General features: G+C 43.0%; 2 protein-coding genes and 1 non-coding gene across 3 annotated transcripts in view; all 3 read right to left on the reverse strand.

The window, feature by feature from the left end:
- The window catches only part of LOC126298909 (glycine dehydrogenase (decarboxylating), mitochondrial), a 304,299-nt gene extending 295,087 nt beyond the window's left edge, over positions 1-9,212 (reverse strand). Inside the window, exon 1 of the mRNA XM_049990452.1 lies at positions 8,728-9,212. Within this exon, the coding sequence (XP_049846409.1) occupies positions 8,728-8,913 (186 nt within the window). The 5' untranslated portion in view covers positions 8,914-9,212. The remainder of the gene's footprint in view (positions 1-8,727) is intronic.
- Positions 9,213-9,236: 24 nt separating this feature from the next.
- LOC126298910 (uncharacterized) overlaps positions 9,237-25,174 on the reverse strand; it is a 163,794-nt gene continuing 147,856 nt past the window's right edge. The window contains exon 3 of the mRNA XM_049990453.1: positions 9,237-9,314. Coding sequence (XP_049846410.1) covers positions 9,310-9,314 — 5 coding nt within the window. The 3' untranslated portion in view covers positions 9,237-9,309. The remainder of the gene's footprint in view (positions 9,315-25,174) is intronic.
- On the reverse strand, positions 15,403-15,476 carry Trnai-uau (transfer RNA isoleucine (anticodon UAU)). The gene has a single exon. It is a non-coding gene; the product is annotated as a tRNA-Ile (tRNA).

The raw sequence follows: 25,174 nt of genomic DNA on the forward strand, positions 1-25,174 counted from the left end.
ACAGTCATTCAATGTGCTGGTGCTTCAAAAAACAGCATATATTAATAGGTTGTGAAGTATCACACAAAATCCAGAATATGAGCTCCCGCAGAACACAATAATTACAGTATGGCGTCTCCTTTTCTGCTAGTGACGTAGGGAGCGTTCTTGCTCCTTTTTGGTTACCCTCTGCGTGGCACGTTGCCGAAATATCACAGAATTTATTGTGTTTCACGTGGCGAAATGCCTCCTCAACGTGAAATAGAAGGAAGTGACGTCATAAACTCGTCGAGTGCAACGTTACGTTAGCTAACTCGTGGCGTGTGACGATGGCTTAAGCGCGTAGTTCTCATTCGCCGATAGCCGTCAGTGCATGTGTGTTTCATTTATTCATTTCACATTTCAAGATACTGAGTCAGAATTCGTATTTGGTCACTGTGGCATGTGCAAATACTTCGATGGTTAGCATTACCTCCGTTACTGTGGAGTTGCCGTGATGAAACACCTTTACTTAACTGTTATATTACGCACAGGGCTGAGTTTACGGTTTGTCACTTGAACTGGTAGATCGGAGAGAAACACAAGCCGGTAGCAACGTTCTCTGGCCTGTCTCTTCCACTGAATCCAAAACTTACGTTAAAGCGAAAAAAAATTCCATTTGTTAGGAGAGCGCCGCAAACTGTTAACCAGTGAAACTACCTAAATCACGTTGGCGAAGAAATGTCGGCAGCAAGCCAGTCATGGATAGTAGATGGTACCGCGGTCTAGTAGCAAATACACACGGAAAAATAAAGGTTTCGACATATGAAGTTAGTCTGGGTGGAAAATAAAGGGTCGCGGGGTGAGGAGATGCTATACATTACATGATTATCACTAACTTGGCGCCGGCCGTGGTGGCCGAGCGGTTCTAGGCAATTCAGTCTGGAACCGTGCGACCACAACAGTCCCAGGTTCGAATCCTACCTCGGACATGGATGTGTGTGATGTCCTTAGGTTAGTTAGGTTTAAATAGTTCTAAGTTCTTGGGGACTCATGACCTCAGAGGTTAAGTACCATAGTGCTCAGACCCATTTGAGCCATTTTTGAACTAACTTGGCACACTGTAAATTGATCTAACAGCCATTCCGGCAGTAAAAACACAATATTTGCCTTGATTTTGATAACTTTACTAATATTTAACCGTTATGTTTGTAGTCTTGCCTCATCGGATTGTTTAACGAGTATTACTAGATTATCTATACCATTGCACATATGATATTACAGCACACGATTCAAGGCGACTCACTTCGCGTGGTCTTTTGCAGAACAACTACTGTGCGTTAAGATCTAGTTCAAGATAGTAAATAAAAAAGAAGCTCTTCACTTTAGATCTATCCATACATTGCCATGATATGATAGCAGCTGTTCTTTAACACTATCAGATACTGCTTAGCTCCATTAGGTAATATTTAGCTAAAGTTATCCCAAAATCGGATAACACGAGAAACGATAGAAACGTTAAGAGGCTCATTCAGAGTAATTATTATCCTATTGTGGTCTTACATCACCTTCGGAAATGTAGGCAGTACTATTCGGAAGCGGAACGAGGCATTAAAATAGCGCCTGGATTGTCATACTGCACTGAAGCTAAGTCTAAAGGTACAGTTACTTTGTTACCAGGATAAAAAGCTTTGAGATATAAATAGTCCTTATTTGGTAAACCTAGGATGATATTCAGGTGATTTATTACGCCTAAGTATTTTGATGTAAATGGAGTCAGTAGTGATTTGATGGTCCTCCTTTTCACGACGTCTCGGCCTTCATTATACGAGCAGCGTTATCTTAGCGCTCCGTCTTTGTTCCGTAGCGCGAGTCAGCTGAACACAGCTCTTGATAACCGTTCCATCTCTTAGCCTACGTTTCATGGAATATGCCTCTGCTTTCCTGTTTCGTTTCAGGTCTTCTCGTATATGCCTTTTAATCACATTATTATAGTTTACCATTTTCCGTACATAATAATTGTAATATAAGTTTATCCTTGCTGGGTACGCGTATGGAAAAATGTCCATCGTGCACACAATATACTGCAGTTAAATCACTCACCACATTTTCTTTAGAACGAAAATCTAAAAGAACATTACTGCGGGCAGTTTTCGGTGGTTCACACAGACAGTCAATGCACACAGCATTCGGGTGATGATATCGCGATATATTACAAAAGTTGTTTAAAGGTGGTCGAAGTGTTTTTCATGTCTCTTTCCATTGAAACTTAATTGTTAAATGACAGAAAGCAATTATTATATTTCTATTCGCAGACTGAAATCCGTACCGAATATGATTGACGGCAAGACGGAAATGTTCAACGAATATACGCGCAACTCTTCATTCAATTCTTTAGCCAGCTCATGTGTGTCACACTGATGCCAGCGTTTGCCAGTAGGGGACGCAATAGGAGGATATTGCGCGCTACTAAAATTTTCTAGAAATTTTAAGAAAAACTTTTATTTAACGAGTCATGGAACATATTACCAACTTTAACATCTAGGGTACTGATGGCCTCAGATGTTAAGTCCGATAGTGCTCAGAGCCATTTGAACCATTTTTTTGAACAGTTTGTTGTACTGTCACTATAGAATGTTTGACTTTGTTGACGGAGCCACAACCTCTCCTCTGCCTGCACCGTTTCATCAGTATCGAAGTGAAGTCCTACAAAGTTTTTTGGAAATGGATGATAATCGTGTGGGGCAAATCGGGACTGTGGCTCCAAGGGTTATATTGTTGCAGATGTCGTTAACGGTCGTGTGTGGTCTGGCATTGTCATGCTGAAGGAGAGAATGCTGCATGTGCGGACGAACTCTTCGATTTCGAAACACTATTATAGCACGCTGTTTTCATGCATCGAAGTAGTTACGTTTTACACAATGCCATGTTACACGCTAGAATTCGGAACCCTCTAGTGGCAGAGGACTGCAAATATGTAGATATGAATAAAGATGTAGAATTTTAATTAAGCGTGTTTTATTTAAAAAGGCATAAGGGGTTTGATATAAAAATAGGAGGACTTACTTTTCAGCGTACCCTCGTAGCTCAAACGTCATTAAAGTCTAGTGATTGCCTAGAGTTAAAATATCTTTCGAACAGATCGTCAGTTTTCCGTTTCCATGTTCAGCAAAGAATTTCACACTTCATATCTTTATCTGCTCAGCACAAGGAATGTTATCGACTTTCGTAGCCGAAAAGCTGCTTGTAAACTACATGCCGAAACGACGAATTCTAACGCACTACCTGGGAGTGCACAGGGTCAAACCACAGTTTCTTGGAACAACAAGAAGCATTTTTCTGTTGTGTTTAATCATGGTTTCGCAGATGGGACAATTATAGCGTGGTCGTTGTTTTTACATACAGCGGTTTTGGCTTTTTGTAGTAAGTTAAAATGTCATTGTAGATTTTTAGGGTGTGGATTATGCGTGTGAACGCTAATGAGCTCACACTATAACTGAATAGTTTTCAGACGAGTGATTCCGGGATAAAAATTTGCTGGCCATGGACAGACCAGTGTAGATAACTATTTGAACTTAACAGTTATGGATTTCTGTGGGTCGTCAAGACAGCTCCAATGCTACTTGTCCTCACCAATATTGTCAGTGAAAAATGTACTGCCGTTTCCATAAAATTTATACCCACTTCATCTTGTCTCAGTGACTGCAAGACTGTTGTTGTTGCTATTGGTGATGAAGGTAAAGATGTTGATTTTGATGCATCATTATTACTACCATTTAGGGTGGTCATTGGTTATGTTATCAACGCCTTACATGAATATGAATACATTTACTGAAACGAACGAAGTATTTATTCACAAGCAATGTTCTGTGGACACTGTGATAGCTTTTAAGAGAATATTTGGTCGTATAAACGTATCGGAGAGCAATGAAGGCTGGCTCTTCGGGCCAGTCTGCCCAGTGTTGCCAACCCCTAAAAAAAAGTTCCTCCTAGGATCAATTAGAAATCCTCCTGAATTTTCCTTCGAACCCCCTAAAATCCCGAATATGTATCTGAGTATGATGGAAACATTGAACTATTAATAAAAAAACATTCTGGTAGAAAGAAATGATGCTGTTTGTTAACTAACTTCGAGCTAAGTAAATATGAAAGTTTAAACAACAATGATAATGGAAAAAATAACGCACAGTGCGAATTATTCTAGTTTAACATGAAACAAAAATATTTCGAGAGCGATACAAATGTGCTCCGATTTCGACTTACAAAACATCGAATATTTCATTAAAGGTTTGAGTGTCATGTTGCGTTTTACTAGTTCCTGTGCGTTAGTGATCATACGTTTTGACGTTGAATAATTCGAGCATACGAATGGATGGAACGAATTTGACATACGAATCGTAGTCTCTTTGCAATGTAAACCTTAAAATCATGATACTCTGAAGTACCTCAAGAGACAGATTGTATCTTTAATTAGACTGTACGTTTAAAAAGCACGTTCGACACTTGCGTATGATATTGGCAGTGTGAGTAGTGACACTGAAAATTTGGTAATATTTCCGATACGCTTTTCTCCAACTGAATCACAATCTTGAAATAACTCGGTATAAAATTCAGCGGAGTTGGTTACATTCGACCAAGACTTATTTTGCAACTGATTCCATTCCGATTCTATTTCGTTCTTGTCGCCGTATAAGTGAGTTCTGTCCATGATCTCAACCGTTGTTATTCAAGCGCACTTTCTATCTTTCTGTCAGAGTCCCCCAAAAAATTCCCCAATAAAAATAAAGCCCCTACAAGAAACCATTTCCATCTTCCCCTAAATTTGGGGGGAAAACCCCTAAGTTGGCAACACTCAGTTTGCAGCAATAGCAGATCTCTCGCCCTCTACAGCCCCTGAATACGCCATCACTGTCTGATCTACTGCTGCGGGTGGTTAGAATCAGCCTACAGTAATAGCCTTGTAAGTTGGGAAGCTAACATTGATGATATATTAACAAGTGACAAATTTATGTTAGAATTAAACTAAGAAGTGATGAAAGATACCCGTACAACAGCAGTGAATATTAAAGAGACTAGTTGATCACTTGACAAAAGAACTGACTGAGTCAGTTACATTGTTGCACATTAAATCACTTCTCTAAGACGTTATGGAGTAGTTCTGCCTCAAAACAAAGTTTAAAATTTTTGCAACATTTGTTGAAGTCAGAAAAAATTGATGATAAATCTTCGGTTGAATTCGAGAGCTGCTCTCGTGTTATAAAAACGTATATAATTTAAGTATGACGTATAGGCAGAGTTAAAACTGCAAGCCTTGCATGCTCTTAGATCCTCTTATCTAAAACGATCGCTATAGGTCCTCGGGTAATTTCCAAGCCTTGCGAGCACCACTCCTTTCCATCTATGTTCGGCTTCGCTGGTCGCAGTATTAATGGTAACAACTCTTCTTCTCATTGCCTCAGTTTTTCTCCTCGTTAGCGAGATGAATACATATAGGGGGATAAGAATATCTTGCACTGTGTTATTCATAAAGTCGTCTTTGGCTGTTGCGTCAGATATATCTTTGCTCCTAATTCCTACACACCGAGTTACCGGCAGGAAGATAATTCTTTCCCTTGGTTCTGCATATGTGAGACGTGTTTTTTTACTTCTCTTCTGAGGAAGTCAAGTATTTTTAACATGGCCACAGCAGCGCTGCAGTCGGTTATCTGGCCACGCACAGTGAGTTCCCGCACTTTTTGATTTCTCATAGAGGCCACAACGAAAGTAGTTGTTCGCGCTTTCGTTTGTGCTATTGTACCTTCCGCTCAATTGGCGATATTTGGCATCCAGAATGTCTAATAATGAAATAGCAAAAAATTTGTCTATGTACTAACAAACGGCCTGAGGTAGAAATTAAGCAATAGTACGAATATAAACTAAAAATTAACAGATGCAGGCAGCATGGTTCCGGCCGAGCGGTTCTAGGCGCGTCAGTCTGGAACCGCGCGACTGCTACGGTCGCAGGTTCGAATCCTGCCTCGGGCATGGATGTGTGTGATGTCCTTAGGTTAGTTAGGTTTAAGTATTTCTAAGTTCTAGGGGACTAATGGCCAAAGAAGTTAAGTTCCATAGTGCTCAGAGCCATTTTGAGCAGCATGGGTCCATTCAAAATATCCTCCTCAGCTAAGGATCTGGGTTCAACAAAATCGTCTTTATACTAATCTGAAGAATAAAGATGCATTCAGAACCACCCGAATACATTTCTTTTATTTTCAAGTATTTAACGAGTCGTTCATAGTATAGACACGAACTGAGTGGAACTGTTTGTAAAATACCTGATTAGAGGACTATTTCCAAACTAAATAAGGACAGCAGTATTTTATTAAGAGTCAGTTTCCCTTAATGAATCCCATTCCTACCACCGTATCTAAGCTCGGACTATTTAATCAAAAGAATGAACACCAATAACCATTTGAGTACCTGTGGTTTCTACCAAAAACTACCCTTTTATTATTATTATTATTATTATTATTATTATTATTATTTTAGAATGACGGTGTCTTTAGTGTGAAACTAGCGATCTATTGCAAGACATGCACCTAGCGATACCATGAGATACTTTTACGAATGTAGTGCAGTGTAGAAATCACTGCGTCATATGCAACAGTTGGTGCGGAGATTGTGTTATGATTGTAGGAGATTGTGAAACGGAAATGAGCGTTTGGCGTTATTGGCCGGGAGGCCCCTTACGGAGCGGGTCCGGCCGCCTTGGTGCGGGTCTTATTACATTCAACGCTACACTGGACGACCTACGCGTCGGATGGGGATGAAATGATAATGAAGACAACACAACACCCAGTCCCTTAGCGGAGAAAATCCCCAACCCAGCCGGGAATCGAACCCGGGCCACTTAGGACGACAGTCCGTCATGCTGACCATTCAGCTATCGGGGCGGACGTAGCAGATTGTGACCTTTTTTTTTAGCGATCATGTTGAGGAAATCATTGACAGTGAAAATAAGTATATGTGAAGTTATCGTAGACTAAAATGATATGCTGATTTTATGAGTGGTTTCGAAATTAAACCACTGAAGCAGTATGTATTTCTGATAAAAATTTATTAAATTTTAGGTCCCTTTTTGTTTGGTATGTAGGACTATTATTTGTTTCAGGCATTGTGTGTTCATAGACTCTTCGAGATGTGGGATCATGTCTAGGAAAAACACGAAATTACTTTCAAATATAGCTCATGAAATGATGGGTGGTTGAAAACTGTGTCCCAGTGCTTCCAAAGTGAAACCACCTCGTTAAAATAACTGACTTTACTTTTTGCTAACTTTTTCTTTTACTCCTCCCTTACTATGAAGATAAAGATCGTATTGTGAAAAATTTTAAAATTAATTTTTTTACATTCTTGGGACTCAAAGGATTAACAGTAGGTAACTTCTTATTTATAAACTTGTAATACGCAATTTTATTATTGATAAAACGTTTCTGTCTTCTGTCAAAGGCTTTAATTTTCTGAGTTAAAATATTAATTGTGGAACAATGACAGTGCACATATGCAAAGGCCTTATTTTTGTAATGGACTCTAATACCACTTTGGCAAAAAAACAAAAAAGACTGATCGAATTACTAACAGTCTTAACACTACTGCGCGAGCAATTTTTTTTTTTTTTTTTTTTTTGTGGCATGTTGTTGCACTCTGCTGGAAAATGTAAATGAAGGAATTCCTACGCGACAAAGACACAAAATAGTTTTGAAGAGTGAACAGAACGAATACAGATGTGTGTGGCTCAAATGGGGCCTTCTTTGAAATCGACACCGCTAACTGAAGGTATCTTGATAGTATACAAATTTAAAGCAACAATCTTATTTCTCTTACGTGTGACCTCGTACATGACATTTAAGACTGAGTTCTAGAACATATCTGCAGTGTACTGCTTGTCCGCTGGCGCTGAGGCGGTCGATTCTAATTAAATGTACCTCAGTAGGAGCGACAAAATTCAAAGTAGAGTAACAAATGTTTCAAATGGCTCTGAGAACTATGGGCAGAGTAACAGTCGCGCACTAATACACCACAGCAAACAGCTCTTCAGTAATGCAAACATACTCGTTTCTTTCGGATAAGTTTGCCGTGGCTTCAATTGAAGGTTATCGTCCTTGCAGAATTGATTCACATGCAGTGTAAGTCAAAATTATTACACAAACGTGAAATAATTCACACGTGGGTCGTCGGTTGGGATAGGTCTTCGAGGCGTTACGGTAGGGTGACGCCCGCGGTTATAACACAGTAGGGATTAATTAATTGCATCTACGGAGCAATGTGTATCTGAATAGGAATGCAGTCAGAACACTATCGGAAAAAGTTTGTTTTAAACTTATCTGGAAATCACTGATCTAGCTGTAGTTGATTACTGTTCTGCGTGTAACAGCAATGGACTCTGCCTTTATTTTACAAAACACAGCCGGCCGCGGTGGCCGTGCGGTTCTAGGCGCTTCAGTCCGGAACCACGGGACTGCTACGGTCGCAGGTTCGAATCCTGCCTCGGGCATGGATGTGTGTGATGTCCTTAGGTTAGTTAGGTTTAAGTAGTTCTAAGTTCTAGGGGACTGATGACCTAAGATGTTAAGTCCAGTTCCATAGTGCTCAGAGCCATTTTTTTGAACAAAACACAGAAAACAGCTTCCTCCTCAGAATTCCACGTTTCAACCAACAACTGACTAGTGATACACAGGTTGCCATTTCCCAATAGGCCCGTGGTGGAAAATGATGAAATGGTAGAAATACCTTGTAGCCAATGAGCTCCAGCATTTCGGTCTGTTGGCGCTCGCGTGGTCCAATGTGACGTGCAGGAAATTCGGAGTTCTTCGAAGAAAGACTCTGTAGCCATGACTGCGTCGTAAGGTGACGTCCGAGAGGAAGGCGAATGCAAGGGACGGCGCCCCTACGCAGGATAGAACATACGCGCAGCATGGCGTTTTCCCTCGTGGACACTGGCCTCGGACTGACCGCTGCAGCAACTCTAACGGAATGTCGGCCTCCCGCGTGCGCTTATCGCTGGCCAATGACAGTCCAGTTCATGCACCCTCTTCTGCCGTCAATGTAAACACAGTACCTCTTCTACTTCCCAGCTGGCTGCACATCAGCTGTGGAAGGGCTGTATACAATGGCAGGACTAAAGTTGCGAAATTTCCACGCTGAAGTGTCACCAGCAAATAGATATATCGTCTGACATCGTGCGAAAGCAGTAGCCTGTTCCAGTTGTTTGTTTACAGTGAGCGAAGATAGCCTTTGCTGTTTACTGCAGCTCAGCCCGGACTTTAGGACTTCGACTGTAGGTTGATAGTGAGTGCCGGAAGTATGAATGTCTCAAACTGCAAAATAATGCAGATACTTAACATTCCTCCATCTAAAGTCTTTAACAGGATAAAATCATAATAATACTAACTTAATTAACACACAGTGTGGAGTACATAGCTGGTGACTATCGAAGCCTGACGATCTAAAGCAACGACGACTGGGAAACCTTTAAAGCAATCAACAAACGGCACTAGACTGTCTGACATTAGTATTTAGATTGTATTGGATTACGCGAGAGGTGTTCAGTAAGTAATGCAACATATTATTTTCTGAAAGCAAGCTTGCTTTATTCGCGGTACCAATGCCCATGTTATTCCCCACTCTTTGTGCAATAATACCCCAGTTTCAACATAATTTGCGTTCAATGCAACGACCTCACGCTACCTTACTGCGATGGCCTGCATACCCGCATAATAACATTCCACTGCTCGATGTCGGAGCCAACGTCTTGGTCGACCAATAAACTTCCCATCATCTACGCACTGCTTAGCACAGAGCACATCATTTATTGGGCCAAACGGATGGAAAACGGAAGGTGCGAGATCCGGGCTGCAGGGTGGATGAGGAAGAACACTCCAATGAAGTTTTGTGAGCTCTTCTATGGTACGCAGGCCTGTGTGAGGCCTTGCGTTATCATGGAGAAGAGGGTGTTGGATTCTGATCCTTCGATAATCTCGAATGAGTGTGTCCGCACGTTCCAACATACCAGGAGTCACAGCTGTATCCCGTCGACCGGTTCGGGAGGGAGGAGGGGGACCGGACAGATTTGAGCGACCTTGTTCCTCGTTGCGATTATGACAGACACATAGCCCAATGACTTACCGTGTTTTTGTTCTCTGCTAGGTCTCCATACACATTGCGAAAGGGCCTGTGAATATCTCCAATGCTCTGGTTTTCTGCCAAAGGAACCTATTGATAACTCTCTGCTTGGAACGCGACTCCGTTATAGATACAATTTTGAAGGTTACGTATAGCGCCGCAACTACCGGAAGTTCATGAAACTATAGAGGTCGAAGAGGGAATATTCCACCATATCCCATAAAAAATTTCGCATTGGTCCAGAAAAAAATCAGTTGCATTATTTATTGAACGCCCCTCGTATTAGATTAGATATACTTTTTGTTCCATATTCCAGAGTGAGGAGACCTTCAAGGATGTGGAACATGTCATAAAAGAAGAAGATACATTGAAGAGCCACAAAAACTGGCACAGCTGCCTAATATCGTGTAGGGCCACCGCGAGCACGCAGAGTGCCGCAACACGACGTGGCATGGAGACTCGACTAGTGTCTGAAGTAGTGCTGGAGGGAATTAACACCATGAATCCTGCAGGACTGTCCACAAATCCGTACGAGTACGAGGGGGTGGAGATCTCTTCTGAACAGCATGTTGCAAGACATCCTAGATCTGCTAAAAAATGTTCATGTCTGGGGAGTATGGTGGCCAGCGGAAGTGTTTAAACTCCGAAGAGTGTTTCTGGAGCCACTCTGTAGCAATTCTGGACATGTGGGGTTTCGCACTGTCTTGCTGGAGTTGCCCCAGTCCGTCGGAATGAACAGTGGACATGAATGGATGCAGGTTATCAGACAGGATGCTTACGTACGTGTCAGCAGTCAGAGTCGTATTTAGACAAATCAGAGTCCCATATCACTCGAACTGCACACGCCCCACCCCATTACAGAGCCTCCATCAGCTTGAATAGTCCCTTGCTAACATGCAGGGTCCATGGATTCATGCGGTTCTCTCCAGGCCCAGGCGAGGGTGTAAAGCTTTGTGTCGTGCAGTTAGCAAGGGTATACTAGTCGGCCATGGCTCCGAAAGCCCATATCGATGATGTGTCGTTGAATGGTTCGCACGCTGACACTTGTCAATGGCCCAGCATTGAAATCTACGGCAATTTGTGAAACGGTTGCAATTGTCACCCACAGCGATGTCAGAGAATTGATGTTTTACCAGATTCCTGATGTTCAAGGTACACTCGTGAAATAGTCGTACTGGAAAATCTCCACTTCATCGCTACCTCGGAGATACTGTGTCCCATCGCTCGTGCGCCGAATATAACACCACGTTCAAACTCACTTAAGTCTTGATAACTTGCCATTGTAGCAGCAATAATCGATCTAACAACTGCACCAGACACCTGTTGTCTTTTATAGGCGTTGCCGACCGCAATGCCGTATTCTGCCTGTTTACATATCCCTGTATTTGAATATGCATGCCTATACCAGTTTCTTTGTCGACCATGATGCTTTTAAACAATAATATCCTCAGTGAACGAGGTCCTCATTGCCTGAAATAGCAGAAGCGCGTGTCTCGGAGGCAACCAGCGCTAAGTCTGGCGATGAAAGAAGTGTCAGGATCGAACATCAGCACCGCACTCTTTAGAAGCACTGAAGATTTGGTGAAGATTTCGTGCGTTGGCAATAACTGCGCGTCAAACCATGCAAATGGATCACTATTCCTAATACTTGCACTTGATATTGAAGGAAATGATCGTATTGCGTCAGTGGCCGGAAGTTCCCAGGCGGGAAATTCAAGTCTTATTGTGTGCGACGCTACAATGGTCAACTTGCGGACACAACACTCAGTTCCTGATGGGAGAAAATCTCCCACCCCACCCGGGAATCGAACCCGGGCTCCCGTGCGTGGCAGCCCAACGCGCTGACCATTCAGCTAATGGGGCGGACTTGATATTGATTATGAATCAAGATACACTGCAGGAATTTCACAAAAAGAATTTCAAACAGATGAATAAGGAAAATGTTATATAAATATACACTGGAAAAATATTCGTGCAGCGATCTTCTACAGACGTGGATATATAAATGAAAAACTAAAATAAAAATAATAATTGGGTTTTGAACATGAGGCGCAAACGCAGAATTAAGAAGCTGCGATGCTGACCACTGAGTCACCGTTTTGTTCTAGGCGCTTCAGTCTGGAACCGCGCGACCGCTACGGTCGCAGGTTCGAATCCTGCCTCGGGCATGGATGTGTGTGATGTCCTTAGGTTAGTTAGGTTTAAGTAGTTCTAAGTTCTAGGGGACAGATGACCTCAGGTGTTAGGTCCCATAGTGTTCAGAGTCATTTGAACATGGCACCGTTTTGCCTGAGGAGATTGCTGGCTAAAAGGCACATAAATTGTTGCAAAATACCTCGAAAACGTTGACAGTCGTTTTTTCAGAAACGGTAGAGTATCTACGTATAAGCCAAGACACATATTCGCTTGTTTTGACCTCTCCTTCCACTGAGCGAAGTTTCTGGGGAATCAGGTTTAAGCACTTGCTGTCTTCTCCTCGTGAGTAGCTGCGTAGCAGTATTAACTTTTTGCAAGGAAACGAGAAACAAAGTTGTATCACAAAGTTATTTCTAGCCCTCCTGGTTAGCCGTGCTGTCTAACTCACGGCTTTCCGGTCGGGAAGGAGCGCCTGTTCCCCGGTACGAATCAGCCCGGCGGACTTGTGTCGAGGTCCGGTAAGCCGGCCAGTCTGTGGATGGTTTTTAGGCGGTTTTCCATCTGCCACGGCAAATGCCGGCTGGTTCCCCTTATTCCGCGTCAGCTACACTGTGTCGGCGATTGCTGCGCAAACAAGTTCTCCACGTACGCGTACACCACCGTTACTCTACCACGCAAACATAGGGGTTACACTCGTCTGGTATAAGACGTTCCCTGGGGGGATCCACCGGGGGCCGAACCGCATAATAACCCTGGGTTCGGTGTGGAGCGGCGGAGGGATGAAGTGGACTGCGGTAGTCGTCGTAGGGTTGTGGACCACTGTGGCTGCGGCGGTGGCGGAGCCTCTCCGTCGTTTCTAAGCCCCCGGTGCCCCCGGTTAACATACAACAAGTTATTTACATCGAATATTACATTCGGGAAAGACTTACAGTGTGGAAGCTGTTAAAAGTAAATCTGCTTTTCACCCACACAGCCAATGAATGAGTCACCTAGGTTAACTTCACACACTGGATGAAAATGCAAAATAACGCATATCCATTATTTCTAGAAAATTCCTACTCTCTGCACATATAAATGTCTAGAATACTAAAATATCGCGTGGTTGGTAGAACCCCAAACCAGCACATGACTCACGATAGGTGTCCCATTAACAGAAACTGTAGCCCACCTAGAGCTTCTGTGCGTTTTGGTAGGAAACAAATTAAGTCTAAAAGGACTCCACGTACGGATTTAATGTTGCTTACAACAACAGCACATATCGGTGGCCTTTATATGGAAAGTCGATGTTCACAATGTGTCTTTGTATACCATTAGTGTGCCAGGTCTGCTGTTCCACCCTTGTCAACGGAAAAGAATAATGAAGTAGGATATGTTGTGCTACTAGTGCTAATCTGGAAGATTTGACTATGTGCAGATGCCACACTCACTCTGTCCTTCCTGTCATCACTGTCCACAAAACGGGAGCAACCCTGCATTCCCTAGCTCTCAGTCATTTACACCGGCAGCTACACATGATTTGATAGGTCAACATAAATCATTCACAAAGGCAAGGCGAAAATTTGTGGAAAGAAAGGAAATCTATTCATTGATAAGTAGTAACCAACTGGCAGGGTCTCGTGGGCATCATTGCTGTGCGAATTTAATTTTTCATTTAAGAGAATTTAATTAATTGTCATAGAACACTATCCTGCTTCATTTAGCGCAAGGAACACACGTCTCTAAACCACATCGAGTACTGTAGGCGAAGAGTCGAGTATGATGTCGCTCGAATACGCTTTCCGTAACAATGACTGAGTCCTTTACGACAGTAATCTGTTGAAATGGCGAACTCATTATACTGTACACAAATTAGTGGCGTGCATGTATTTTCCCGTGAATTAAGTTAATGTGGTGGAAGCTAAAGCAGGCAAATATTATTGGTATTTTACTAATTATGAAGCTAGAAGTGTCTTGAAAATGAGTAACGTTAATTGTCAAAAAAGCTAGCGGGTTTTTGCACTGAGATAAACGGGCATGATAACGGTATAGTTTATGAGAACACATTTCAGTTAGGAATGAAAAAGCGATATTGATCCTAGCCTAACCTAGTAGGAAAAGGTAACATCTCCGTTGGTCTGTTAAGTCTCAGGCACTGTACTTGAACACCTCAGTGCACTGTTTCGAAATTCCTGTAATGGGTAGACAATAGGCAAAATGTCAGACTTGTGGCGTTGCTCGTTCAAAACCAATCAACAACCACTACATTCAGATCCTGCAAGAACGGGACCAATGACGACTGATCACATATGGTGCAAATATTGGAAGCCACGAGTAGATCTACCATTTGGTGCTTGCTATGTAAACTATAGGGGAACTTCTTCACAAATTCCAGAGTTGTGTTGTTAAGGTTTTTTTTACATTTTAGGTTATGAATACAGAAATACGCTGTTCCAAAACCTCTGTGCACATTGTTCTTTGATAACCCAACTGATCTGATCTCTCCCACACGAAGCGTATGCCTTCATTTTGCGATGAGTATAAGTGTTCACACGTCTGCCGATGTTCCACGACTTACACTGAAGCTCCAAAGCAACTGGATAGGCATCAGTATTCAAATACAGAGATATATAAACAGGCAGAATACGACGCTGCGGTCGGAAAAGATTCTGCAAGAACGGGACCAATGACGACTGAAGAGAATCGTTCAAGGCGGCAGAAGTGCAACCCTCCCGCAGATTGCTGCAGATTTCAATTCTGGGACATCAGCAAGTATCAGCGTGCGAACCATTCAACGAAACATTGTCGATATGGGCTTTCGGAGCCCCTTGATGACTGCGCGACACAAAGCTTTACGCCTCGCCTGGGCCCGTCAACACCGATATTGGACTGTTAATGACTGTAAACATGTTGCCTGGTAGAACGAGTCTCGTTTCAAACTGCATCGAGTGGATGGAGATGTACGGGTATGGAGACAACCTCATTAATCCATGGTCCCTGAATGTCAGCAGGGAATTGTTCAAGCCAGTGGAGGCTTTGTTATGGTGTGGGGCGTGTGCAGTTGGAGTGATGCTGGACGCCTGATATGTCTAGATACATGATGACTAACTGAAAACCTCATCTGTCAACAGGTGTTGTTGATATACCTCGATGAGGACAGCTGAAAATATGTGCCCCGACCGGGACTCGAACCCGAGACCTCCTGCTTATATGGCAGACGCTCTATCCATCTGAGCCACCGAGGACACAGATGAATAGCGCGACTGCAGAGACTTATCCCTTGCACGCTTCCCGTGAGACTCACATTCCCAACTGTCCACAATTATAGATACGTATTGTACCTTATAGACATTTGCCCACCCACTCATTACTCGCGCACACTTTGGTGATTCCCGTAAGAGTTTGGGCAACCTGTGCGCATACGCACAGACGAAGGTCAATGGCTGGGTAGCCTTTAACTATATATACGAAGACAGTAACTTGTTCTCGAAAGAACAGTAACTGTATTTTCGAGAACAAGTTACTGTCTTCGTATATACGTCTAGATACGACTCTGACAGGTGACACATAAGTAAACATTCTGTCTCATCAGCTGCATCAATTCATATCCGTTGTGCATTCCGACGGATTTGGACAATTCCAGTAGGACAATGCGACACTGCACATGTCCGGAATTGCTACAGAGTTGCCTTTCTGAGTTATACACTTCCGCTGGCCACCAAACTCCCCAGATATGAACATTAGTGAGCATATCTGGGATGCCTTGCTCTTCAGAAGAGGTCTCCATCCCCTCGTACTCTTCCCGATTTATTGGCAGTCCTGCAGGATTCATGGTGTCAATTCCCGTCAGCAGTACTTGAGATATCAGTCGAGTCGATGCCACGTCGTGTTGCGGCACTTCTGCTTGCTCGCGGGTCGCTACACGACATTAGGCATGTGTCCCAGTTTCTTTAGCTTTTCAGTGCATAACACAAAGCTTTCCGCAGTTTCTATGTAGGCAGTTGGCTCATTATATGCATGTATGAGGGAGGTTCAATAAGTAATGCAACACATTTTTTTCTGAAAGCAGGTTGGTTTATTAGGATACCAGTATATCATTCTATTCCCCCTGTTTTGGTTACAAAATCCTATTTTTCAACATAATTTCGGTTCAATGCGAAGGCATTACGCCTCCTTATTGTGAGGGCCTGTACGCCAGCATGGTAACATTTCGCTGGTCGACGTCGGATCCAACTTATTGCTGCAACAGAGACCTCCACATCATCCACGCACTGCTTTCCGCGGACGCGAAGTGCATCCTTCATTGGGACAAAAATTAGAAGTCGGAAGGTTCGAGATACGAGCTGTAGTGTGGATGAGGAACAACTGTCCAATGATGTTTTGTGAGCTCCTTTCTGGTACACAGACTTGTGTGAGGCCTTGGTTACGTGTCGGAAGAGAATTTCGTTTGCACTTTTGTGGTGACGAACACGCTGAAGTCATTATTTCAATTTCCTGAGGGTAGCACAATACACTTCAGAGTTGATCCTTGCACCATGATGGAGAATATCAAACAGAATAACCCCTTCACAGTCCCAGTAGACCGTCGCCATGACTTTTCCGGCAGAGGGTGTGGGTTTGAACTTTTTCTTCGGAGGAGAGGTGGTATGGAACCATTCTATGGATTGCCATTTTGTTTCCAGTTCGAATTGATGAACTCATGTTTCCTCATCTGTGACAATGGTCGACAAAAATTGTCACGATCAGCTGTTTGTGGCCGGTCGACAAGCGGAAGATCATAAATGTTCGCACAACCTTGTTGCTATGGTGACAGGTGCCTCGCCCGTGCTTTAGTTCACTGCTAGGTCTCCTTATACATTCTGCAAGTGTCTATCAATACCCTGGTTTTCCGCCAAACGAAACTCAATAACAACTCTTTGCTTGGGACGCACCTCCATTTGCAGACGACGATTTGAAGGCTATTTATGGCGGCGCCACGTATCAGATCTTCATGAAACTGCGGGCGTATTCCACGATGTCCCAAAAAAAATTCGACATTTTTGCAACCGAAATTGGCCGAGAGAAAAGATGTCTTGCATTGAACGCTCCTCGTATATGGATGACATTACTACTTTTACCCTTTTAGGCCGTAAATTTAATAAGAATAACGTAACAGCACCATTTTAAAAGCAGAAAATCGAGAAAGAGTTTCACCGCAATCGCAAGATCAGTTATTTCTTATGACATATTTGCACTTATGAGCTTCTCACTTGCATCCATCCAGAATTTGTTTTAGTGTCAGGATATTACTGGTAACCAAAGTCAACTTCTCATTTAGAAATTCACCAAACGGATTTCAAAAGTTAAGACTTTGAAGTCATATCTCAAAGTAACCCACAGTTTAAATAATTGATTATGGGTGCCACTAAAAGATCAGATGAGTCACTAGACCTACGAGATGTAGTTTTTATAGGTTTCGAACGGGAGGAAAATCTCATTGCTAGATGCTGAAAATCATGAGATTTAACGAGACATTAAAGTATTGAAGAATATGATGTGGAAACACGCATGTGATGCGGCACAGAACGATCTGTGGCGTCTGAATAGTTCCTTAGATTTGTGCACATAAACCCTGCATGCAGTATAACGGATTTTCCTTCCATGACTCACAAATAAATTTAACAATTTACCGAGACATGCTAATGGAGTATAAAGTGGGCTTGTTTATCCTGAACACACTATTTTATTGTGGTCTTCAGTCCTGAGACTGGTTTGATGCAGCTCTCCATGCTACTCTATCCTGTGCAAGCTTCTTCATCTCCCAGTACCTACTGCAACCTACATCCTTCAGAATCTGTTTGGTGTATTCATCTCTTGGTCTCCCTCTACGATTTTTACCCTCCACGCTGCCCTCCAATACTAAATTGGTGATCCCTCGATGTCTCAGAACAACTCCATACAAATACTTTGAGAAACGACTTCCTGACACTTAAATTAATACTCGATGTTAACAAATTTCTCTTCTTCAGAAACGCATTCTTTGCCATTGCCAGTCTACATTTTATGTCCTCTCTACTTCGACCGTCATCAGTTATTTTGCTACCCAAATAGCAAAACTCTTTTACTACTTTAAGTGTCTCATTTCCTAATCTAATTCCCTCAGCATCACCCGACTTAATTCGACTACATTCCATTATCCTCGTTTTGCTTTTGTTGATGTTCATCTTATATCCTCCTTTCAAGACACTGTTCATTCTCTTCAACTGCTCTTCCAAGTCCTTTGCTGTCTCTGACAGAATTACAATGTCATCGGCGAACCTCAAAGTTTTTATTTCTTCTCCATGGATATTAATACCTACTCCGAACTTTTCTATTGTTTCCTTTATTGCTTGCTCAATATACAGATTGAATAACATCGGGGAGAGGCTACAACCCTGTCTCACTCCCTTCACAACCACTGCTTCCCATTCATGTCCCTCGACTCTTATAACTGCCATCTGGTTTCTGTAGAAATTGTAAATAGCCTTTCGCTCTCTGTATTTTACCCCTGCCACCTTCAGAACTTGAAGGAGAGTACTCCAATCAACATTGTCCAAAGCTTTCTTTAAGTCTACAAATGCTAGAAACGTAGGTTTGCCTTTCCTTAATCTTTCTTATAAGGTAAGTCGTAGGGTCAGTATTGCCTCACGTGTTCCAACATTTCTACGGAATCCAAACTGATCCTCCCCGAGGTCGGCTTTATGGTTCCTTTGAAAGGGCACGGCCGATTTCCTTCCCCATCCTTCCCTCACCCGAGCTTGCGCTCCGTCTCTAATGACCTCGTTGTCGACGGGACGTTAAACACTAATCTCGTCCTCCTCCGAGGTCGGCTTCTATCAGTTTTTCCATTCGTCTGTAAAGAATTCGTGTTAGTATTTTGCAGCTGTGACTTATTAAACTGATAGTTCGGTAATTTTCACATCTGTCAACACCTGCATTCTTTGGGATTGGAATTATTATATTCTTCTTGAAGTCTGAGGGTATTTCGCCTGTCTCATACATCTTGCTCACCAGATGGTAGATTTTTGTCAGGACTGGCTCTCCCAAGGCTGTAAGTAGTTCTAATGGAATGTTGTCTACTCCGGGGGCCTTGTTTCGACTCAGGTCTTTCAGTGCTCTGTCAAACTCTTCACGTAATATCATATCTCCCATTTCATCTTCATCTACATTCTCTTCCATTTCCATAATATTATCCTCAAGTACATCGCCCTTGTATAGACCCTCTATATACTCCTTCCACCTTTCTGCTTTCCCTTCTTTGCTTAGAACTGGGTTTCCATCTGAGCTCTTGATATTCATGCAAGAGGTTCTCTTTTCTCCAAAGGTCTCTTTAATTTTCCTGTAGGCAGTATCTATCTTACCCCTAGTGAGATAAGCCTCTACAGCCTTACATTTGTCCTCTAGCCATCCCTGCTTAGCCATTTTGCACTTCCTGTCGATATCATTTTTGAGACGTTTGTATTCCTTTTTGCCTGCTTCATTTACTGCATTTTTATATTTTCTTCTTTCATCAATTAAATTCAATATTTCTTCTGTTACCCAAGGGTTTCTACTAGCCCTCGTCTTCTTACCTATTTGATCCTCTGCTGCCTTCACTATTTCATCCCTCAAAGCTACCCATTCTTCTTCTACTGTATTTCTTTCCCCCATTCCTGTCAATTGTTCCCTTATGCTCTCCCTGAAACTCTGTACAATCTCTTTCAGTTTATTCCGGTTCCATCTTCTTAAATACCCACCTTTTTGCAGTTTCTTCAGTGTTAATCTACAGTTCATGACCAATAGATTGTGGTCAGAGTCCACATCTCCCCGTGGAAATGTCTTACAATTTAAAACCTGGTTCCTAAATCCCTGTCTTACCATTATATAATCTATCTGATACGTTTTAGTATCTCCAGGCTTCTTCCATGTATACAACCTTCTTTTATGATTCTTAAACCAAGTATTATCTATAATTAAGTTATGCTCTGCGCAAAATTCTACCAGGCGGCTTCCTCTTTCATTTCTTAGCCCCAATCCATATTCACCTACTATGTTTCCTTCTCTCCCTTTTCCTACTGATGAATTCCAGTCACCCATGACTATTAAATTTTCGTCTCCCTTCACTACCTGAATAAATTCTTTTATCTCATCATACATTTCATCAATTTCTTCGTCATCTGCAGAGCTAGTTGGCATACAAACTTGTACTACAGTAGTAGGTGTGGGCTTCGTGTCTATCTTGGCCACAATAATGCGTTCACTATGCTGTTTGTAGTAGCTTACCCATACACCTATTTTTTTATTCATTATTAAACACACTCCTGCATTACCCCTGTTTGATTTTGTATTTATGACCCTGTATTCACCTGACCAAAAGTCTTGTTCCTCCTGCCACCGAACTTCACTAATTCCCACTACATCTAACTTGAACCTATCCATTTCCCTTTTTAAATTTTCTAACGTACCTGCCCGATTAAGGGATCCACTCCTATCCGTAGAATGCCAGTTTTCTTTCTCCTGATAACGACGTCCTCCTGAGTAGTCCCCGCCCGGAGATCCGAATGGGGGACTATTTTACCTCCGGAGTATTATACCCAAGAGGACGCCATCACCATTTAATCACACAGTAAAGCTGCATGCCCTCAGGAAAAATTACGGCTGTAGTTTCCCCTTGCTTTCAGCCGTTCGCAGTACCAGAACAGCAAGGCCATTTTGGTTAATGTTACAAGGCCAGATCAGTCAATCATCCAGACTGTTGCCTCTGCAACTACAGAAAAGGCTGCTGCTCCTCTTCAGGAACCACACGTTTGTCTGGCCTCTCAACAGATACCCCTCCGTTGTGGTTGCACCTACGGTACGGCTATCTGTATCGATGAGGCACGCAAGCCTCCCCACCAACGACAAGGTCCATGGTTCATGGGGGGGGGGGGGGGGGGGGGGGGAGGAGGGGACACACACACTATAAGGCTATCATATTTTCAAATTTGTCGGTATTAGAGTTACGATGTGGGCTCAGCAATCTAATCTTGGTCATTTACTATGTTGTGAGTGGGGGAATAGTAATCTTCAAAAATGTAATCCCCGAATGTAAACAATGCCTGTCTGCACTGAATAAACATGAGCACCTAAAACTTACCGGTAGTTTCTCTTCGGTGCGACCATAAAACAAGCTGTAAACCATGGCAGAGACTCTCAAACCAATACAGAAGCTCTACCGTGCCCGACAGTTGCAAAAAGAAAGTGAGTATTGTATACGTCCCTCGCTGTTCCCCATTTTAATGGTGGCCCACGGGCGAAATCTGAATAAAAGTAGATTCTCAGAATCACAAGTGTTCCTATTGGTCAGCAGTCTAGGTTTTCAGCACCTTGTACAACTTATTTTTGTTTTATCCATTTACCGATCGAAATTGAGCAGTGGTTATACAATGGCCTCGAAGTGGTTCAGTACCGTCCAATCATTCAGTTTTAGGTTTTGTGTTCTTCCCCTAAAGCGCTTAAGGCTGGTCCCGGCGGAGGTTCGAGTCCTCCCTCGGGCATGGTTGTGTGTGTTTGTCCTTAGGGTAATTTATGTTAAGTAGTGTGTAAGCTTAGGGACTAATGACCTTAGCAGTTAAGTCCGATAAGATTTCATACACATTTGAACATTTTTGTAATGGATATGGCAGAATACCTCACTCATTCTTCCCCAGTCCGAGTCCCTGAAGACCTCGTCTTTGACGGGACGTTAATGCTAATATTTCTTTCCCTACGTATTGACCTGATTTACAAGAGGACTGGAAATAAAAGCTCTAGCATGAATGTTCCGTTTATACAGGGTGATTATAATTCCTATTACAGTCTTCTAGGGGTTGTAGAGGGGACTTTGTAGATGAATTTTTGGTCAGGAACCCATGGATTTAAACAAGTCTGAAGACAGCGTCACGGTCAAATCTCCCACATCATGGTACGCACACAAGCTGAGAAGATGGCGCCGTCGTCAGTCCCTGTTGTAATTATGACGTCAGATAACATCTTTGACCGACTACAACAATGGCTGCAAGGAACTGGTACGTTCGAAACTAGGAGGATTGTTTATGGTGTTAAACGGACACGCTGCATTGTCGACTTTGAAGACGACGCCCTTCGTCACATAGAAGGGAATCCGAAGAGTACTCAAAACTGTTTACTTTCATGAAATAAGTTACAGGATATTTCATAATCTCTATTAAATTTACGATTTGTCAACAAATAACGTCCTTTCGACCACTTTGCCATTAGAGATGCTGCTTGTGGTAAATGTGTAAAATACGATACGACGGTGGAACAGCACAACACAAACTTATTGGTGGCGCCGCACGCTTCCAGAGATTTCACAATGCAATGAAGATACAAAAGACGGCGTCATTTGTGTAACACATGAAGCAGAAACAAAGTTCCTCAACCGAGATAATAATTTTATCTTGGAACTCTTCCATTTGGTCCGTGTTTGCATAGAAAAACAACAATATCAGAAATTGAGTCCGCCTTGATGCAAAACTCGAATAACAACTTGTTATTCGTGTTTTGCATCAAGGCGGGCTCAATTTCTGATATTATTGTTGAACTGAGATGTTTGGACCAGGTTGTTCACATTATCAGTTTAACCCACCTACTCTCAGTAGCACATGTAGCCCCATGTCTTCATTACGTCCGTCCTGTTCGCTGTGTTTGACCGCGATAGCGAACGAATCCGTTTGCGTCGGTTGTGGGAACCACGTGAAAGGCGCGTGCCCCGCACTCAGCACTGGACACTGCGCAGCGAGGAACTAATGACCTCTCAGGCAAAAATTATAGCGACGCAGTTCTGCTCCTGTAGTGGTTTTATTTTATTAGAAAAGTGGAACGTGCACAAATGACAGCCCTTCGCCGCCGACGACGAAAAACGAAAAAGGACGGCCATGAGGTCATAGGTCTCGATATCGGTGGGTTATCACAACGGTGTTTAAAAGTTCGAAATAGCGTCATGCCTCTCACAGGGAGGCAACGCCTTAACCCTTACGTAAGTTCCTGTCGCGTAACGTCTCCGGGAAGCTCTGTTTTTATTTTAGTCGGTGGCTTTTGCGACGAGAGGATTATTGAATGATTGCACAACTGATATGCTCTTATGGGTGTCATTAACTGTAATGGAATATCCGTGGAATGATAGGTAGCCGTGCCACCGGTAATCATAGATCTAAGGAAGTGACTGAATAGTATCAGCCCAGTTAGACTTATTGATGTTCGTATGAAAAGGTGCAGTTTTTCGGTTCGATTCCCGGCGGGGGTCAGGGATTTTCTCTACCTCGTGATGACTGGGTGTTGTGTGATGTCCTTAGGTTAGTTAGATTTAAGTAGTTCTAAGTTCTAGGGGACTGATGACCATAGATGTTAAGTCCCATAGTGCTCAGAGCCATTTGAACCTTTTTTCCGCTTGTACTGATGTATTCACTATAGCGAGGTTTCGCCTGGGATACTCTTTAACATCTTTCACTGCTTTGGAAAAACGAGACTTATTGAACTGTTCACAAGACTTTGGTTTATCATACATGCACTTGAGACATGAATATCTTTTCGGGGATAACTGGTGTATCGCAGAATTGTCTTTATGAAACACTAAAAAACAGTGGAAAACAAACGTTTAAAACACACACACACACACACATACAAACCGCACCAACGGCTGGGCATAGATCGGTGAAACTCGACCCTCAAGTAACAGCTTCCTATCGTGGTTCTAGAACATATTATCGCCAGAATTTGACCACCAAGAATAGGCTAGGTGGCGACGTACAACATCTGATTACCAGATTGTACGCGAATTTCGTGGTATAAATCCAAAAGCTCTCCACACGTCTTTCATGATCTGGACATGTGACACTGTTGATTGTGGTCCATCTGCTGAATGTGGAATACGCTGATCTACCCCATCTGGAGAAAGGAAGTTGTGTGACGATATCGACTATCAGCTTCTGTTAGCTCCCTCTATAAGAGCACAGACACAAAATTATCCTACAAAAGCGGGCATCACAATCACCGATTGAGGGTAAAGTATATGAAAATGAAGAGTGAGAGCGCTGTCCTCAGCACCTCTACCGACCAGCGTCGGCGTCACTTAGGTGCCTTCCATTCCATAGGGGTTCGAACGACCGTGCAGACTGACACTTCTGTGGAGACACGTTTCTGCGGAGCATGAAGCTCTCGCTGGGAGGAGCGGCTTTTCGCAGGTATCATACAGTTCGAAAATGTTCAAATGTGTGTGAAATCGTAAGAGACTTAACTACTAAGGTTATAAGTCCCTAAGCTTACACACTACGTAACCTAAATTATCCTAAGGACAAACACATTCACCCATGCCCGAGGGAGGACTCGAACCTCCGCCGGGACCAGCCGCACAGTCCATGGCTGCAGCGCCCAGACCGCTCGGCTAATCCCGCGCAGCGTAGCATACAGGCACACTAAGAATTTGTGTCATGTCTAACAGTCTAGCAATGCGTGCTGTAGTCTACGACACGTGTTACTAGGAATTACACTGAAGAGTGAAAGAAACTTGTATACCTGCCTAATATCGTGTAGCACTCACCCCCCCCCCCCCCCCCCCCCCTCTCAAGCATATAGAACTGCCGCAACACGACGTGGCATGGACTAGACAAATGACAAATGTCTGAAGTAATGCTGGAGCGAATTCACACCATAAATCCGTGAGAGTACGAGGGGGTGGAGATCTCTTCTGAGCATCACGTTGCAAGGCATCCTAGATATCCTCAATAATGTTCATGTCTGGGGAGTTTAGTGGCCAGCGGAAGTTTTTAAACTCAGAAGAGTGTTCCTGAAGGCACTCTGTAGCAATTCTGGACGTGTACAGTGTCCTGCTGGAATTGCCCAAGACCGTCGGAATGCGCAGTCGACATGAATGGATGCAGATGATCAGACAGATCTGTCTCGCGTGTGT

This window comes from Schistocerca gregaria, chromosome X, assembly GCF_023897955.1.
Source record: "Schistocerca gregaria isolate iqSchGreg1 chromosome X, iqSchGreg1.2, whole genome shotgun sequence".
Lineage (NCBI taxonomy): Eukaryota > Metazoa > Arthropoda > Insecta > Orthoptera > Acrididae > Schistocerca > Schistocerca gregaria.